This window comes from Cnephaeus nilssonii (genome assembly GCF_951640355.1).
Source record: "Cnephaeus nilssonii genome assembly, chromosome: 10".
Taxonomy (NCBI): Eukaryota; Metazoa; Chordata; class Mammalia; order Chiroptera; family Vespertilionidae; genus Cnephaeus; species Cnephaeus nilssonii.
The window spans coordinates 60,783,465-60,803,305 of NC_137081.1; the positions used below are offsets into that span (position 1 = coordinate 60,783,465).

At 40.7% G+C, this 19,841-nt stretch overlaps 2 protein-coding genes and 1 pseudogene across 9 annotated transcripts in view; 2 read left to right on the plus strand and 1 right to left on the minus strand.

The window, feature by feature from the left end:
* The window catches only part of ARL6IP6 (ARF like GTPase 6 interacting protein 6), a gene marked incomplete at its 5' end in the record, with an annotated part of 30,448 nt that extends 11,076 nt beyond the window's left edge, over positions 1-19,372 (minus strand). The window contains 4 exons of one of the 2 annotated variants that reach the window (XR_013814090.1): positions 3,526-3,600; positions 8,770-8,902; positions 17,573-17,626; positions 18,973-19,372. Coding sequence is in view for 1 of the 2 variants with exons in the window: in XM_079782221.1 (XP_079638347.1) it covers positions 8,770-8,902; positions 17,573-17,626; positions 18,973-19,372 (587 nt within the window). The remainder of the gene's footprint in view (positions 1-3,525; positions 3,601-8,769; positions 8,903-17,572; positions 17,627-18,972) is intronic. The other variant, XM_079782221.1, reaches the window with a different exon arrangement.
* Positions 12,513-16,554, plus strand: LOC307106653 (large ribosomal subunit protein eL15-like; annotated as a pseudogene). The gene has a single exon. The product of its transcript is annotated as a large ribosomal subunit protein eL15-like (transcript).
* A 72-nt stretch (positions 19,373-19,444) lies between the features above and the next one.
* PRPF40A (pre-mRNA processing factor 40 homolog A) overlaps positions 19,445-19,841 on the plus strand; it is a gene marked incomplete at its 5' end in the record, with an annotated part of 57,103 nt that continues 56,706 nt past the window's right edge. For all 6 annotated transcript variants that reach the window (XM_079782209.1, XM_079782210.1, XM_079782211.1 and 3 more), the window contains one exon: positions 19,445-19,717. In XM_079782209.1, the coding sequence (XP_079638335.1) occupies positions 19,445-19,717 (273 nt within the window). The remainder of the gene's footprint in view (positions 19,718-19,841) is intronic.

The window sequence follows — 19,841 nt, forward strand, 5'->3', positions numbered from 1 at the left end:
GGATTAGATATCCAATACACTAGCAATCTTACTTTTATATAACCTTTGACCAGCATAAGGCTAAAATTTGAAATTTTGAGTAGCACTTGATTTTCATAATGCAGTTAATGTTCATTCTTAATAACTTTAAATACAAGCATTAATTTGTTTCCTCCTTGGGAATAAGTCTCTTTGGCTGTTTCCAGCACAAAATAATAATCCGATTCCTACAAAGGTAACTTCTTGGCTTCAAAGTTAGAGACTTTTATGCTGTTAAATTTGAACTTTGGTCTAAATAATGAGAATTTGTTCATGCCAGCAATTAAGATTCTTTTAACTATCACTACTATTGATTGCAATGAAGTAAAACCCTTAACTTCTTTTAAAATGTTGCCCCTTGATTTCTGACACTATATAAAAGTACTATAAGGTAGATAAACTTAATGACTTATTTCACTGTTTTTTTATACCACTGTTACTAAATATTTTGACTCAATTACAAAACTAATGAGCTTTCTACACTGTGCTTTTTGCTAGACCCATCACTTACATTACCATTTTTCTACTAACTTTATTTCCAGACTATAAATTAGTATTTTACCTTAGGTAGGACCTATTATAATTATTGATTGTTGTTTTTTGTTTTGTTTTTAGCATACTGAATAACTATAAACCTGCAGCTAAAGCACTGTACCACTAGATGGGGCTTGTGCATAGGCAATGTGAAATGTGGCAGTCTAAAGTGAAGAAGGCTGGTCAAATGAGGAAAACAATGAAGGAGAGAACAAAGACAGTGAGATGTTAAGACCAGATTTTGATTGGATTTGCAAAATTGCACAGGCAAAAGTGTCATGCAGCAAAATCTCACAGTGAGTGCCTTTGATTGTTAATAAAACGATGCTGTTTCAGTTAATGAAATTCCTCCTTCTGGTTCATTTATGTACTTGTTAGGAAAAATAAAGCTTCGAGAGCATATCTATCCATACCTAACTTTCTCCCCTATCAGGAATTAAGTTAAAAGTTCTTGTACTGCCACCAGCCTGGCCTAGAAGAACTTCAAGATTCTTTCAAGTTCTGGGCTCCATATGAGTACAGTAAATGAATGGGTAAAGCACATACTTATATGCATTATCCCTAAAACTATAATTAAAGCAGATCATCACAATGTCAAATATTGGTTATGTGCACACTCTTATATTTGCCTACATAGAAATCATTGACAAAATTGAATGACGGGAAAAACTACTGAGAAGTGAACTGGAGATGATGATAAGTACTGTAGAAGAGCATGATAATGAATTATATAGTAGTGAGAAGTGAGGAATACCCATACGGATACTCCAAGGAATCTAAAGTACTGCCTCTGCTTCTTCTTTAACATTGCAACAGATTTTCAGAAACTGAGAAAATAATTTAAAAGTATAAATGAACCAAAACACAAAATGATTGCTTCCTAATAAGGAATTTTTTATGTGTGACACTGCTGTATACTTTTTAACTCAGCAAAGTAAGTCAACATAACAACCATCTATCTTTAAAAAATATGGCTTTTGAAGTCAATTAAGTACCTGCCTGAAAATACATCTTGCAAAAGTTCTTTAACTATCTTGTATTTCCTAAAGGCCTTGTGTTTATGTAAAACTGTAAGTTTCTAACATCTGTTATAGACTGACTATATTTGTGTCTGCCCCCGCTCTCCATTCCCCGCCAACTCATATGTCAACAAAACACGGTACCTCCCAATGTGATGGTAATAGGAGGTGGGGTCTTTGGGAGTAGATGAGGTCATTAAGAGTGGAGCTCTCATGAATGGAAGTAGTGCCCTTATAAGAATTGTAACAGAGCCTAGCTTACTTCCTCTTTCAGTTCTCTGCCTGTGAGGACACAACAGCAAGGAGGCCATCTGCAACCTTGAAGATGGTCCTCACCAGAACCTGACCATGCTGGCACCCTGATCCTGGTCTCCAGAATTTTGAGAAATAAACTTCTGTTGTTTATTAGCCACTCAGTTTATGGTACTTTGTTATGGCAGCCTGAACGAAGGTAGTATCTAACATATATAGAAAATATGAAAATTTTAAAACAAAAAAAGGTTTTATTTCTATTCTTAACTCCTCTAATGAATTATTGATCCAAATTGCTAATTTCATTAAATGTGTCACCTAATATTTTCTAAGTATCTATAAAGGTCTTTTTTTCCCTTCCCCTGAGTTTATATTCCTAAAGAAACACAACAAATTGACAGCCATAATAAAGTCTTCTCAATTTTTTTCTACTTCTACTAATTAGTTTGTATTTTGAAAAAGAAAAATCCATGTTTAAATCTGCAAAGGAGAGCAAAAGATTGCTTTTTAAACAAACAAATTAGACAGAATTATTTTACTATCTTTATGTTTGATATTGATGAAGCTAGAAAGAGGGAATATTTTTAATCCTAATCTTTACTTTATGATGTGCTAATTATCTTGCCTTTTTTTAGTTTCTAATCAGTTAAGAAGATCCCTATTTAATAAACTATCTTAGAATCTAGCTACTACCATTTATATTAGATTTCCCTTAAAAATTATGTTGATCCCAATTTCATTTTTTTTTTTTTAGTCATCATATATGGCTTCAATGTATTCATTAAAATTTGTCAGCCAACTGAACAGAAACATTTCCTACCTGCAAAACAAAACAAAACTATGTCAAAGGTGTCACGGTCATCATTTTTGGGACTAGGAGAATCAGTGATGATGGGTTTTCTTCCAGATATGGGAGGTTGCATATCTCGCTATTCCCTCTAAAATAGGTTTTTTATGTGGTTTGTTAAGTAGTATGCCTACTATGCCACCTAATCAATAAATCTGAGTCTTAATATTTAAACATTTTCTCTCAATTCTTTATTACCAGTAAGGGCATAAAGTCAAACTCTGGTCATTTACCTAGGTACTAGTTTGTGCTGAGAACATTGCTCAGGGCACAGCTGTCAAAAAGGAACTGTTAATTTGAGTTGTAGCAGAAAAATATTTGAAAATAGAACATTGTGTAGTGGGTGAGCACTTGAACAGCAGCAGGGAACCTGGATTCTAGTTGGTTCTGTCACTAACAAACCATGTTATTCTGGGCAAGTCCCTTTTCTCATCTGTAAAAGGAAGGAGCTGTAGTCCTGAAGTTCTTTGCATTGTGTTATCTCCCCACAAAAAACGCAAGATCTACCAAAGCAGCACTGTCTGCCTTGTCTGCCTAGGACTGAGTCTGAGAACAGTTCCTGGTACCTTGCTCATGCTCAGGAGATACTCATTGATACTGAAAAATCTATGCTGCACATTGGTCATTAAAACAGCTTTTTTCTCCCATGTATAGTCTTAGCTATTTTTTAAAGATCTTTCACACAACAGGCACTCAACTCTGTTTTGATTCTCAGAGGAAAGCACACCTTACTTGTTAATACAGAAATGCAGATATGGAGAAGCCTCCTGGAGTGGGAAGAGTTGTCTATGTATTGGAAAACCTGGTCCACTTACTACTGTGTGATTTGGGGCAAGCCATTCCATTTCTCCCTACCTGCAAGGTCAGAGGGCTGAACTGGACCCTTAGAATCCTTCTGGCAGCACAGCTCTGACTCTGGTCCTGTTCTACCTGTTACATATAACAAATGGGTATTAAGGACAGATGAGTCTATGGGGAAGGATGTGGGGCTGCAGAGGCATTGGTTCATTAGAAACATCAAGACAGGCAGACTCTCTTTTTATGTGCACCATCTAAAATCCTTCATGAGCATCAACTGTGGTGACTATTCCTTTGCTGTTATTGGTTCAACAAAGCACATCTATCCTCATACTCACTGTCCTGGGGTGCAGACACCATGAGAGAAAGCCTGCCAGCTTGCAAGTCCATGAAATGTTCGCATTATTTAAAATGTGCAATTGCGCTCTAGTCGGTTTGGCTCAATGGATAGAGCATCAGCCTGAGGACTAAAGGGTCCTGGGTTCAATTCAGTTCAAGAGCACGTATCTCGGTTGCAGGTTCAATCCCTGTCGGGGCACGTGCAGGAGGCAACCAATTGATGTGTCTCTCTCACATCAATCTTTCTCTGTTTCTCCTCCTCCCTTCCACACTCTCTTAATAAAAAATAAAATGCGCAATTGTGGGGATCCTGAGGATTCTGCTATGACTTTTTTTAATCACAAATACTAGGTCACTCTATGTAGGGGCCTTTTATAAAAAGTGACTAGAAAAACATTCCAACAGTGATTCTATCATATTAGCATGACCCTAATCTCTTCAGACCAAGGTTAGAAAGAGCCAATTTGTTCCAGCATTGCTAAGGAAGGGAATTTTTCAGTTCGAGGAATGAAGAGAGAGACACATGGTCAGGTAGGATGGCTAGCAAGACTGTAATTATGCTTGAAAAGGCAGTCTTCTGAAGAAGGGTCCAGAGGGATGGAGAGGACCAGGAAGCAGAGGATGAGCCTGTGGGCTCTATGGGCTCTTCAGTGGCCCAGCAGGGCTACATTATGATGGTCTTCTGGGTTTTTACTTCCTGTGGACTTTATAATTCTGCATTTTGCAGGGGGCGTGGTTTAGACTGTGGGGTGGAATACTCTTGTGTAGGATTAACAGTCTGTATTCTATATAAACTGAGTGGCCAGATTATTATGATCTCTGAACGCATAATAATCTGGCCACTCAGTGTAGACTGACCACAGAGTTGGGGTTTTAAAATAAGGTTTTTCCATGTATAAGAAATGCATTGTGGGTAGTTAGAAAGAAGCAGAGGACTTACTAGCCAGAGGCTGGGGGCCACTATCTCCTGGTCCCTTGACATATCAAGATTTGCAAGCTTTCCCTTATACATAAGTACACTGAGTGGCCAGATTATTATGCATTCAGAGATCATAATAATCTGGCCACTGAGTGTATATAAAAGCCTAAGCGACTGCTCGACCATTCAACCGGTACCTATGATGCGCAATGACCACTAGGGGGCAGGCGCTCAACAGAGGAGCTGCCAAGCTGCGGTGACATAGCAGCTGCGGTTCTCGGGTGACGCACCCAGAACCAGAGAGGAGAGAGCCCGATTCTGGGGTGTGTCACCTGAGAACCGCCCTCTCGCAATCCGGGACCCCTCGGATGTCGGAGAGCTGGTTTTGGTCCGATCCCCACAGGCCAGGCTGGGGGACCCCACCAGTGCACCAATCCGTGCACCAGGCCTCTAGTCAGGATATATTGTTGATGGCAGTGGCCATGGGCCCAATTTCAATTTTAAAATATGCAAAGAATGGAAAGATATAACTCAAAATGTTGACAGTCAGTTACTTTCTCTGATTATGGGTTTTTCCATTATTTTTCTTTTTGTGTTTTGAATTTTCAACAAAGAACTTGTATTAGTCTTATATAGTCAGGGAAAATACTGACATTAACACCAATGTTTATTTTAGGTAATAAAAGAACATATAACTTGTTATAAAAATATTTTTATAAAAGTGTGATGTTGCAAATTAATAAAATATATCAACTCAATTTCTAGAAACTAAAGCTTGAAGATATCAACTGTCTCAAAAGATATAGAGGTTTTCCTATACAAGCACTCACTCTACTGGTGACTTAGAGAATACACTTACTCTGACATTTCTGAAATAATTGAATTATTTTCCACAAGCACTAGAGGGCAGGATTTTTACTATGAAAGTCAATTTCACCAATCATCACTACATTACATGCTTTTTTTCTTGTGTATGGTTTCCATTAATATGTGATAAATTATCTCTATGTTTATTACATGCTGTTTTTGGACTGTGCTTCTAGTCACATGATAACTTTATCTTAGAGGCTGACTCTCATGAGATATTTAATAGCTTTTTTATCATATAAAATTAATTTATCCCTACTTATATACTGAAAGGAATTAAAACATTATATACAATGCACATATGTAAAAACTGTATTTTTAAGACTATATTAAAAAATATGTAATAAGTTTCTGATCTGACACTATCTCATATTTAAATTGAATGACTAATAAACACATTGAAAATTGAGGTCCATCGCTACTGCTTCTAGTTTTTAAAAAGTGCAAAGATAATTAATTTTTAAGAAATTAGTTCAATGCCCTCACAATCCCAGATGTTTAAGAGAACACTGAAATGCTTTTCTCTAACTCCAAAAGCTTCTAACATCTATGAGGCTTATGAATTCTGGTGGTGATGGAAGAGAAGCTGCGAGGAAAAATGACATTCCAGGAAGTGAGAGCAGCAAGAGTAAAGTCATGGCATATCAAAAGTAAGTTGCTTATTTGGGGTTGTCAAGGTAATATGACATGTGACTACTAGAGGCCTGGTGCATGAAAATTCATGCACTGGAGGGGAGGGTTCCCTCAGCCCCGCCTGCCCCCTCTCACAGTCCTGGGAGCCCTCAGGGGCGGGAGGCAAACCAGCAATCAGGGGAAGGCGACGCCCCCATCACACCTCTGCTTCGGCCACTGCTGGCAGCGCAAGCCTCAGCCGGCCCTGGTTACCTGAGCCTTGGGCCAGCCCCGGGAGGCTGGACAGCTGCCATCCGACAGCTGTCCATTGTCTGTGCCTCGGCCGGCCCTGCTTGCCTGAGCCTCAGTCAGTGGGGGGGTGCAGTAGGACCCGAGGCCCCTGGCGGGGCTGAGGGGACTCCGGCGGAAGGCACGCGGAGCAGCCGGGCCTGGCTGAGGAATGGAGGATACTCTCAATGACATGAGTTATAACTTCCAATTTGTTGGACACCACAGTCAGGCTTCAGCTTCGGGGGAGGGAGGAAGAGAGGGATGGGCAACTTGTTGGAGGATCCTGGGCGAACTGTCAGTCAGTGGGGGGTGCAGGAGGACCCGAGGCCTCGGGCGGGGCTGAGGGGACTCCGGCGGCAGGTGTGTGGAGCAGCTGGCCCCAACCCCGCTGTGGGCGCCACCATCTTGTGACAGCGTGACGGTGAATTTGCACATTACCTCTTTATAATATAGGATAGTATAGGGAGTGTAAGAGAAATAGCTGAAGTTGGAAAAGCAGAGAAGGGTCAATTGGGGAAGGACTGTTGTGCTATTCTTGGGATTTGGACTTTATTAACCCTAGATAAGTAGATGGATACTGCTATCTTTAAGACAGACTTGGGATTTTAGTAAGTCTAAGTGCAAAGTGCTTTCTGAAATCTACACTGCAAGATCTACTAAATAGCTGGAAATGCAGGGCTGAAATTCAGGGGAGAAGTGAAATATGTAAGTAAAAGAAAAAAATGAGATTTAAATTTTGTGTGACTATGAAGTCTCATGATATTATCTATATTAGACACATAACCCTTGTTAAAATAACTGATGTCAACGGGCAGCAACATAATATACATTTGAATTGAACACTATCACTTAGCACAATAAACTTTCCAACTGAATGGTACTCAGGGTAAATTATGGGATGGAATTGCATTGTTAGGTATACCTTAGTCAATTTAGATGATCACTATCTACCTTAAACACACAAAAAATTTATTGGCAAATGCATGACGTATATTTCATATACTACAGGTAAGAATTTAAGATGCGGTACATGCACACATACATTCTTTTAAAATGAAGCCAAAATTTTTATATATTTGTAAGAGATAAAAATGAGTTTACTATGAGTAAAATACTCCATTTTACTAACGAAGGCCAGTAAAACAATGATTATTAACAATTATCATTAGTATTACATTTCATATTTAGAGCCCCTCATATAAATTTTCTTATTTGATCTCTACATCTCTACAAGCTGTCCATTAGGTGGGCTAGAGCTGGCAGCAACTATAATACTCTGATAACAGTATCTTTAACAGAATTTATTTTCTACTCTTCATCCTTCACCCTTCCCCTACCCCAACACTGCAATTTGTAGGATAAAGTAGAGGTCTTAGACGGACTTACTTGGAAATTTATACTTAAAACCTGAGCTTTTCTGGTATAAATAAAGTAGATTAGAAAACACTGCCTACTGAATTTTCTGAAACTGTTTGAAACAGAAAATAGAGACCATTATGAAATGGATGTAATCTGGTCTAGACATATAAATTGAGTGTCATGCCCTGGCCTGTGTCTTCAGTGGTTAGAGCGTTGGCCCAAGCACTGAAGGGTCGCAGGTTCAATTCCCGGTCAAGGGCACATACCTGGGTTGAGGGTTTGTTCCCTGCCCTGCCCCCGCCCCCCCCGCGTTTCCCCCTCCCTATAGGTGTGTGTGCAGGAGGCAACCAGTCAATGTGTCTCTCAAATCGATGGATGTCTGTGTCTCTTTCTCCCTCTCCTCCCTTCCACTCTCTCTGAAAAGCAATGGAAAAAATACATTCTGGTGAGGATTAGCAACAAAAAACAAAAAATTAAATTGGGTGCCATAAATGCTTGATAATTGTTACACAAGTTTAAATATGAGGAAAAGCCCAATCCAATTAAGTTGTTATAAGTCTGACCATTTAATAACATTGCTGATATTAATTTAGCCTTCATTCATGAAGTGTTTTAAATAAAATGCCATTCCCGAAGGACAAATAGCCTTCTAAGTTTCTTCTTAGTTCATTTCTTGAATGCTATCTTTTTAAAAAACCATTGCATTATCTCTGTATGGAGTTTAAAACACTCCTCTCCATTTATCTAAAGGCTGAGCCAAGCTAAAACCTTTGGTCATTGTATTTTATTGGTTAAAGACTGGGACCTGAACATATTATCTCCCAAATAAGCAGCCTCTTGCTTTTATTCGCTTTAGTATTTTCATGAGAGTTGCAATGGGTTAAAAAGAAACTAGAAGAAACACGTATACTTACTTGAACCTGGCAGGTGAAAGAGGAGTAGGAGGAAACATTCCTGGCTCAAAAGAATCAAAGTAAGTCACTGTCCAAGAAAAGCTGCAGCAGGAGAACCCAGCAGTTAGGGATATTATAAGTAGAGTCCAGAATCCTTAATGGGAAGAGAGAAGGGGAAAACTTGAATTATTAACACCCAAACAATTAAAATTAAACCAGTATCCTCACATTCAGATAATACGCATTTCTGATATTTTGACTTATAAGTGATATAAGAGATTTGAGTTTAGTACAAGTTAACCCATGTAGAAGTATAAAACTAGAAGTCATATCATTTAATATTTAATTCAATTATAATTTAATATTTGGAAAAGAGTACAAATTCAACTGAAGAGTATAACTTATCTTCAGTTTTATAAAATTCAACTATAGAAAAAAAATGGTTAAAATACTTCAGTTAATATTTTTTCATTTAACTTTGTAAATCACAGCTTGCTGTCTTTTATTACTTTAGCACTAAGTGATTTCTTCCCATACCAATGCACTTTTGACATATGAATCAATTGAGTGTCTACTTTTTACAGTTTTCCTATGAACATCATAAATTTAATCTGATTCTTTTACCTAGCTCAGTATATGGACATAAGTTAACTCCCAATTTATAAATGGGTTGGGATCCTAAATTTTATTTTCAGTTAGATTGGACCTACATTTTCTCAAATCAAGTAGAAACCATGGCGACTATACTGGGAGAATGAAAAGGTCAAAGAGAAGAGGATTAGAAGAGGAGGGGGAATAAACACCGGGAAAACAGAAAGAATTAATTTGAAGGTTTTTAGGTACATTCACGTTGCCTCCCTAAGAGAGTTTACAAAGCCATAAGTACTGATAAGTGTGTGTTCCAGGCCTCAGTAGTACAAGGGAGAAGGAAAGGTTGAAAAGACTGCAATAGAGAATTACTAAATTTCCTGGCTACACAAAATTGCACAACCAAAGATGGCTTTATTTTAGCAAGAAGCAGGTAAGAAATATGTACTATGGACTGCTTGTAAACCATATGAAGCACAATAACAGAGTGGTAAAACTGCTAAAAGAAAAACTCAGGGCAATAAAGCATCAGGAAAAACTGTGGCAAAGTACTTTTGAAAGATTAATTTTCCTCTCCTTATAGTTAGCTCCCTTTCCCTTACCCCTTTTAAAGATAACCGACTTTGTGTTCACTGCCCCAGAAGGAGGATGTGGCAAAAAGGGAGAACTAGCCCGAGTGTCTCTTGTGCTGTGTTGCAGTTAAGGGAACTAGGAGGTTAAGTATAAGCAGAAGTAGTTAAACAAAAAATGATTCCAAGAGTAAGTTGACTGAGGTATATTTATGTAGAACAGGGAGATAGTAGGCTTTATCTACAGGTGACAAAGATTGCCCCATTTGAAGAAAGTGGGTTATGTGTGTGATGTTTGCACTTGTGGGTGTATAATAGGGAGGGGGTAGTGCTGTTGGGGCTTCCTAGTAGCTATCAAGAAAAGGCCACACAACACTAGAAAAGGATTATAGCTACAGTACCTTGACAGATGGGCCCATAGCTAAACTTGCCGGTGCCTCTGTCCTGAGTGGGTCACAGAAACAGTAGATTGTCACATGGCTGGAAGATGCTACATCTGAAAGGCCATCCTGACCAGAATGCAAGATGTTTCAGCAGTAACTCATTTGGGCAAATGTTTTGAGGACTAGAAAGTACTCCCATCCCAGTATCCTGGGACAGTGTCAGGTAGAGCCATAACTCAACCTAGGAATGGCTAAACAGAACCTCTACAGTCAAGACTTGAGGTACAACCTTCCTGCCAACCAGTAAGACAGGAGATATAAGTAGAAATAAGATTACTTAGTATAGAACTACAACTAAAGGGTGACTACATTGCCAAATAGCTGTTTTGATATTATTTAGATGAATATCCACCTCTAAAGGGGAGAAAACAATTTACATGGTTTACTCTAAGTTTAGCATTTTATCTTATCTATATATATATAAAGAGCCAGGGTCCGTAACGTCCAAAACGACCGGAGGCTCGACCAAACACCAGAAGTCAGTCCTGCAGTCAGTGCTGGGTCGCCATGGCACTGACTGCCGCACTGTGGGCGCCTTAGCGACTCAGCACTGACTGCCAAGGGGGCTGCGATCAGGCCTGGACAGAGGCTGGGAGAGAAAAGCTGGGTCTGATTGCAGCCCTTGTGGCAGTCAGTGCTGGGTCGGCATGACGGAAGTCAGTCCTGGCGACCCAGCACTGACTGCCGCGCTGTGTGCGCCTCAGCAGCCCAGCACTGACTGCCAAGTGGGCTGCAATCAGGCCCAGACAGAGGCCAGGAGAGAAAAGCAGGGTCTGATCACAGCCCCCGTGGCAGTCAGTGCTGGGTCAGCGTGGCAGCAGTCAGTCCTGCAGTCAGTGAACATAGGGTCAATTAATATCTCTCTGAGAGGAGTTGAGAATATAAAGTACAGTGTAGAGAAATTACTTATATTATTTCACATAACACTCTTTTAAACTAAGATTATTTTCCATTATTTAAAATGTAACTTTATTGTTGAAAGTATTACAGATCCCTTTGTCTTAGGTTTTTTCCCCCCAATTGATCTCCTCCACCCTGCACCCACCCCTTCCAGGCCTTGGCAAGACTATTATCTGTGTCCATGGGCTATTCCTATCTAATACATAAAAATCTAGAAAGATTTAGAGAAAATAAAATAAAAGATATGCCAGGTAACTATTGAACAGAAGAGCTGAAGTTGCTGCATGAATACTGGATACAGGCTTGAAGCCAAAACACAACTCATGAGATAAAGTTAGTCATTGTAACATAACAAAAGGTTCCTTTCACTAAAGAGATAAGATGGTTCCCAATACTTATACACATAACAGAACAGTGTGAGGGTTCACAATGAGCCTCACCAAGATATGTCTCAGTGGTATGCAGATTTTTGACCTAAGGGCAATTTTAGCTTCAGGCTCAAGTGAAAATTCTGCCCCTCCCTTTAACTACCTAAAAAAAATTGAATTAGAGGCCTTGCCCATAATAAGACATTATCCTATATAAGGCTAATATGCAAATCGACCAAACAGCAGAACGACTGGTCTCTATGACACGAATTGACCACCAGGGGGCAGATGCTCAATGCAGGAGCTGTCCCCTGATGGTCAGTGTGCTCCCACAGTGGGGGAGCGCCGCTCAGCCAGAAGCCAGGCTCATGGCTGGCTAGCGCAGCAGCGGTGGTGGAAGCCTCTCCCGCCTCGCAGCAGCGCTAAGGATGTCCGACTGATGGCTTAGGCCCGTTCCCCATCAGGAGCGGGCCTAAGCCATCAGTCGGACATCCCCCGAGGGCTCCCGGACTGCGAGAGGGTGCAGTCCAGGCTGAGGGGGACCCCCCCCTGCCCCGAGTGCACGAATTTCGTGCACCGGGCCTCTAGTAATACATAAAAGTCTGTTGAACAAAGATGGTAATTAAGAAAAGTCAATTATCTGTTTAGGGACTGCTATTAAATGATGGGGAATTCTAATATCTAAAAAAGTAGGAAAGACAAAATAACATTAAAACAATATGTGAGGCTCTCTAAAGCCCATCAAGCTATTTCACTTAGGTGCTTCAATAGAATAACTATAAAATTTAATATAAGGATAATCTTGAGTTTTCAGACATGACTACTATTTCATGATCAAATAAGCTTTATTCTAGAAAAAAATATAACTCAATTTTCTCTCTGGAAGACCCCTAAAAAGGAATAAAAGTAACTGAAATATCAATCCTTACAAATAGAACTTCTCAAAAGTAAATTTAAAAATAAAAAATGGGTCCAATGAACCCTGATGGTATACTGAGCATTAAAGCATTCAGTCAATTAAGTAACTGATTCAGTAGATAAGGACAGGGTCTGAAATTTTGTAAATTCCAAAAAAAGAAAATCTCCAAGGTTTTGTTGCTGATATGTCAGGTTTGAAAACTACCAGACCAATGGTTCTCTTAAACTCTAGACCAGATGAAGCCCATTAAAATGAATTTTAAGAAGTACTTCCAGATGATTCTGATGCCAGCTGAAATAAAGAAACTCTGCAGAAATAAAGAAATAGTTTAGTTTCTTCAAATGAGTTAGTTTCATCATTTCTTCTCTGTAAATGTGCAGGAGCCTGGAAATATTTCAGTCATGAAACAGAACAAAATGGGCAGCTTGAAATGAAAATAAGCCCTTGACACTGCAAGATGCAAGGAATCTGGTCTTAGTCACTGGAGGGGACTTAACTATTAATTAGTAGATGGCAAGGGCTAACAAAGATCAAGTTCAAAATCTTTTTAGACACTGAAGAAACTCCATAACGTCTGATAATTTCTGAATGGCACTATATACAACACATATATAAAAGTACTAGCTCCACACTTAATTAGATAACAATAGTCTTTGATTTTCTGAAGAAAATTCTTTCTACTTTCCTTATATACTTATTTCAGGCTTTCCTCAAATAAAAGGCCATTTATTATATCCTATATAAAAGACTAGGGGAAGAGTTGGTTGCCTCCTGAACTCACCCCAACTGGGGCTGGGGATCAAACCTGGGGCAGGGGATCAAGCCTGGGACCCTTCAGTCCGAGGTGCTGACACTCTATCCACTGAGCAAAACCGGCTAGGGCAAACCATTTACTCTCAAGTGTTCCTGATTTAGGAAAGATAGGAATTACTAGATAGATGCAAACTGCTTGGCATCATTTTCTAGATGGCTGCAAACTACTGTTTAACTATCTGTTTCTCTATTCTGCTTGTCCTGGCTTAATAGTCTGTCTCATTCCCCCCTCAGACTTCCATCCTTTAAATCTTTTAGGGATTGTTACCAGTGAGAGGATGAGACCTCAGTTCTTGTCTTCTTGAAGGAAAGATTTCAATCAACAGACAAAGTGTAGAAAAGCAAGCAAGAATTTATTGACCACAGCAAAAATGTACTTAGGACACAGAAACAAGGAAGGGCATTGAAGAGGTAACAGACTGGGCTGACTTAGCTCACTGGGAAGTCAGAGAAAAGGGGGCCTTGGAGACAGGTTCAGGGGGTTAGCCCAGAAGGAGCTGCCACTGCCTACTGCTCCTCTAGTTGCAAGCTTCATTGGGTCCCTTGGAGTTTAGGAGATATGTGGGGGAAGGAGCGGGAGAGCCCACTGTGACCTTTGTTTAGAGGGGTTTTAAAGGCTAGGTGTTTAGGGGAGGATCAATAGAATGTTCATCAGCTTTATGGATGTAGCAAAATGAGATTCTCTTAATTTGTCTGCTCTTGGGTGTGGCTGGCAAATGGCACTAATTGGATTTCTGTTATGTCTCCAAGAGTAGGGTGATTTAAGCTATTTATCCTCAGGTTGGGGAGAAGTGCAAACCATTTACTATTAAGTGTCCTTGGTTTAGGGAAGATAGGGTTTAATAGGTGGCCACAAATTGCTGTTTAACTCTCTGTTACCCTATTCCACTTGTCCTGGAATTTTCCTAGCTTCTTACCATGCTATAACATATCCAGCAGATAGAAGGCACCAAGTAATAACAATTCCTATAATTTTTTTATTTTCTAAAGCAGCTTTTCTCCACTTTAATCTTGCAAACCAAAAAGGTACTATCAGACACATTCTGATTGACTAATGAAAAAAAAACAAGCAAGATGAGTCTTCCTTTGACTGTGGAGACCAAAGATCAGTTTGAGAAACTTCAGTTTTTACTATTGCTTACCAGGCTGAGCATTTCTGAGGCTGTTGATTCTGTTTTGCTGTGAGACTGGCCACATGCCAGTCCAGACCACTCAAGTGACTGCCTGAGTTGTCCCCTGCAATGAAATCAGCTATGCCAGAAGGGTGTCAGTTGTGGTAATCCTCACCAGCACACAGAGTTTAAAATGTGGAAGGTATTAATATTTAGCATGGACTTAAATACTTGCTCGTGTTGTTACTCTTGTTATTGCCCTCCCAGCTCCCAACCTAAGTCCAAATCTATTCCTACACCTCACTCTCCAAAAAGAAGGTAGAATATAAAATCTCGTAACAAAGTATATATTGAATATAAACATAAATCCCTCATTACAGAGATTTTAGTCAGAGTGACTGAATCTGTGGTTGCCAGGATACAAGCTGAAATGAGCAGGTTTAGGGGTCGGGTTGGGAAGCCTCTGGTGCTGTGAAGAAGTGTATCACAAAGTGGGAGGGAGCCTGGGTGTTGCAGCCCATCTGGGGCACACATGTTATTTACATCCCTAACCACATAAAAGGTGATGAACAGCCCAGGAGCGTTTGCCAACAAATAGAACCTTTTACCATGCAGTAGTCATAATGGCCAAAAATTAAAAATCACATTTATAAAACTACTCTAAATTAATCAGTTGATTTGAGATCCTGACACAGAAAATCTAATTTTTCAGAATAAATCATTATACTAAGAATACTAATAAAAAAAAATTGGAGAAAATATGTAAAAATTGGAAGGACTAAATTTATGAAATGTGATACAAAAACCAATGTGCATAAATGAAACAACACATTGTTGTATATGCTTAGTGCCATAAATTTGGCCAGTAAATAACCTTAACGAGGAAGGACTGGAACGTGATTTTAACTAAATAAACTTAAGTTTTATTTTATTACTATCCCTGAAAAACAGGCTTACAGTAGAACATGGTTTGTAGGACAATCATAAAAGGAAAGCTCTAAGAACTCCGACGTGTGACTCCAGTGCCACCCAGGGAAGATCAGGGGATATGAGTTCCAAAACCAGCTGACGTACCAACACCTCCCTGGCTGGACTACCTCCCTAGTAAAGCTGAACAGTAGGACAGCCAAATCCTATGAGTGATTAGATCAATTAACTCCCCAGAGGCGTTGATACCATCCATGAGTCATCATGAACCTTTAAAAAAACAAGTACAAGGGAGAAAGGCTCTTCCTTTCTGTCTACCCACAGCCATCAGGTAAGCCAAGATGGGCACTTATAAGTACACCCAGGAGCTGGGGAGGAAGCAGCACTCTGATGTAATGCACTTCCTTCTTAGGGGTGCTGCTGGCAGTACCTCCAGATCTCTATGTTCCACAAGGCCCCCCGGTAGCACTCTCCCTAACCTGGCCCTATAAAGTGCACAGGTTGGGATACAAGGCCAAGCAGAGTTATGCCATATATCGGATTCATGTGCTCTATGCTGGCCACAAATACCCTGTTCCTAAGAGTGCGACCTAAGGCAAGCCTGTTCATCAGTTGGTGTTAACTAACTAAAGTTTGCTCAAAGCCTTCAGTCTGTTGTGGAGGAGTGAGCTGAACACAACTGTGGGGCTCTGAGAGTCCTGAATTCTTACTGGGTTGGTGAAGATTCAATGTGCAAACTTTTTGAGGTTATTCTCATTGATCCATTCCACAAGGCTATCAGAAGGAATTCTGACACCTAGTGGATCACCAAACCAGTCCACAAGCACAGGAAAATGAGAAGGCTGATATCTGTAAGCCACAAGAATCCTGGCCTTAGAAAGGGCCACAAGTTCCACCACATTATTGGTGCTTCTTGCCATGCAGCTTGGAGAAGGCTCAATACTCTACAGCTCCACTGTTACCTAATGTAAGGTAATGTAAGTAACATTTGTAAAATTCTTACCTAATAAACAATTTGGGACAGTAAAAAAAAATACAAACACAAAAAAACTATAAACAGTGATTCCCATGTCATTAGCTAAGATTAGACAATGATCTTCCTATTTGCTGTCAAATATCTACTAAGCATACCTAGAAGCAATACCAGACTATTTAACTAGAAGTGGAAAATCAGCAGAGCAATGGCAAAGTCCCATTCTATTCCTTTTGATACTGAACAAGCCATTCCTTCAGATGGCAAGTGCCATTCATTCTTTTCATAAATGTGAAATCTTGCAAACTTTTACATACAAAGTTAGAATTCTTGTCTAGTCCACAACTGCATCAAGAGCTGACATATCAATAAATGCTATGAAAACCTTCATATTCTTGGCTGTTTTTTAAGAGATGAAATAGTGTAACAACATACACTGATAAAATGAGTTAATAAATACATGTTTTCTCATGCAAGAAGAAGAGTGTAGACAAATTTTCATGGGGCATGTAGCAAACCAGTTAGTTTGGAATTTGAAGATAAAGGATTCCCATTCTGCAAAAATCAGGTAGACTATATTTTGTATCATAATGAGGGCACTGGCCTTGAAGAGATAGATTAAATAGTTTGCTAACATTAGGGGAGGAGGGTGACAAGTGGGATAGGATCTCAATCATTTGCCCCCCAATTCAGAGTGATTAATCAAATAAATTATAGCAAATAGAATAAATATGCCAGACAGGTAAAGTTCTGAACTCTTTAAAATCATTTGTGCTGAGAGAAATAAATACAAGATAAATACCCCTTGAATTTTTCACTAGAAAAATGCATTATAGCATTCAACAGACATTCTATAGAAACTCAGGTCCGACACTTTCTTAGTTATAACTGAACCGTGCAGGTGTGCCTAATGCTTTTTACATTTGTTTAAACCTAAATTTAAACAAATTCAAACTTAAATTTCTCCTGAGGTTTGCTTAAGATGGTATCTTTGCTAACTTTATGAGGAAGTTATTTTTCCTTGTTTGTGATTCCTGGGAAGAGGTATAGGGACGCTTCCAGCACATAATTAGAAAACATTAAGTATTCTCTGGGACTTTGTCACATACAGTTGTGTTCAAAATGTATTCCTAGTGTGTATGACATTATGTATGAATGTATAGTCAAGGGGTATATATACATATAATTGTCAACTGACAATTAAGTACATACCTAATAGTCCCGTGTCTACATCATCTTCATTCTTCAAATTCTCAGCATGTAACTCTGTAAATACAAAAATGGGCTTGGGTAAAAAAGGAAGACACTATGGAGTTGTGGAACGTGCTGTAGTGTCAGAAACAACTGGTTTCAAACTGATTCCATTTAGTAGCTATGTGACTTTCTATAAACAGGTAAGAGTCAACTGCCATATATGTAAAATGGGAATGTTTATCCCCTGGGTGGTTGTGAAAGCATTTCATGTAATGCAAATTAATGAGGCACACTAGGTTTTAAATTCAGTTCCTTTCTCCACTCCCCGAAATATGCACAACTCAGTCTTCTGAAATGGACTTCTAGGTTTTGTGACTTTATGATAAAAAGGCAATCTCTCAGAGCAAAAGAGAGATAAAAGTACCTACAAGATAAACCTCAGAACTGCATTGAAAAAAAGGGGGTAAGGAGAGTGATAGAGGGAGTGATATGGCACACATATATTTAACATTGAGAGTTGACAAAAAATTATCATTGTATGAATAGGTAAAACTTTCCAATTTGTTTCCTTTGAACATTAAGCATGGTAAGCTGTTAGATGCCACTTGCAGCCCATTAGTGGCTTGGAAGTAATGAGGAAAAATAAAAACTGTAATTAAATAGATTTAATTCTATTTAGTGAACTAAAATTAACACTTGAGTGTGTTGGGTGTGTTTCATACATTAAAGGTAAAGTTGCCTTAAAAGCCTGTCAGTAACTTTGCCAAAGTCACACAGGAGTGAAAACTGAGATTTAAACTCAGGTCTGATTCTTGCCGCTGTAACCACATAACACATCCGCAGAGAGTTCGGAGAACTCTTCAAGGCGCATCTCCTTCTAGTCAAATCTGGCCATGTCAATGTCAGACACCGGAAAAGAAAACTATTAATCAGAGAAAGCAGACTAGCTCCTGCAATAGAACTTGATCGCTACAAAACCGGGATGGGCTAAATATTTAACCGATGGAAGTAGAAATTTGGGCTGTGGGATCGAAATCCCCGTCCTTCGGGAATTCTGTGCGTGTACAGAGGATTCGGTGGATGGCACATCTTTAATCACTTGTAAATTAGTCTTTGAACACGTACGGCCTATTTACTTACACTTTTCACCGTCTTTCAATGGTTGTTAAAGTGTTCATTAACTCTAAGATATTGGTTAACTCGAGATCCTTTTTTAAAAATGGACTCTGACCACCCACTTTCAGGAACAGTGAGGGAAAGGGAGGCGGACAAAGAAAGGTGCAGTCCAAGATGCTGGGTGAAACTGGCTGCCAGCCTGCCGGCCTGGCCTTTCGTGGGGAGACGGGTGGTGAAGGTGGGAGACACATCCAGGCTCAGCTTTATTCTGGGCAGATTTGTCAAGGCCCCACCTTCCGTACCTTTTACGATCAGGTAGGCGATGGCGAGAAGGAGAGCGAGGAGGACGGCGAACAGCAGCGAACAGAGAATTGAGAGGACCTGGACCGGCCACCGCCGAGCCTGGGCTTGGCCGCGCGCCTCCGCCGAGAAGAAGCCGTTGCGTTTATCGGGCAGAACGGGAGACCCGTCCGGCTCCGGCGGGAGCAGCGCGCCCCTTCGAGGCTCCGACGACGCCCCCGCAGACAATTCGGCCCGCAGGTCGCGGGCTACTTGGTCGTATCCCTCCTCGTCGTCGACCTCACCTTCACCCCAACTGTCCCCTTGAGTGAAGGCGGATAACCTCGGCCGAGCGAAAGGGACAGGGGTACCGCGGCGACGGCGCTGCAAAGAGGAGCGCTTCGCGCTCTCCACGAACGACATGGCGGGAAACACCCAGAGCGGCGCCGAGGTCGGGCATCTCCCACCCGCCCCGCCCCGAGCACGCAGCAGCCAATGAGCGGCCGGGTCTCCTCACGGCCAGCACCATCCGGCCCCGGCGCGCAGGGGTGCGCAAGAGTGCGAGGTGGGGCTGGGGAGTTGCCATGGGGCTCGAGGAGAGGTTGGACACCCCTGGACCGGAGCACGACCCCCAGGCAGGAGGAGGGAAGGGAAGCCAGGGACCGCGCAGAGAGAGGCGAGTCGAGGCCTAATAGAGCAGTCAGGTCTCCTCTCCCTGCGGCGCTTCGTCCCGGCCCGAGACCTCCGCCGCTGCCGCGTCACCCTCAGGCAAGCGCAGGCACAGGCGGCCCCAAAGCTGCATCTTTCCGATGCCCGGTCCTAGCGCCCGCCCGTGCACCTCGGGCTAACACTCCTGAACCTATCTGCTTTCTCTCTCTTGCCCTACACTCTC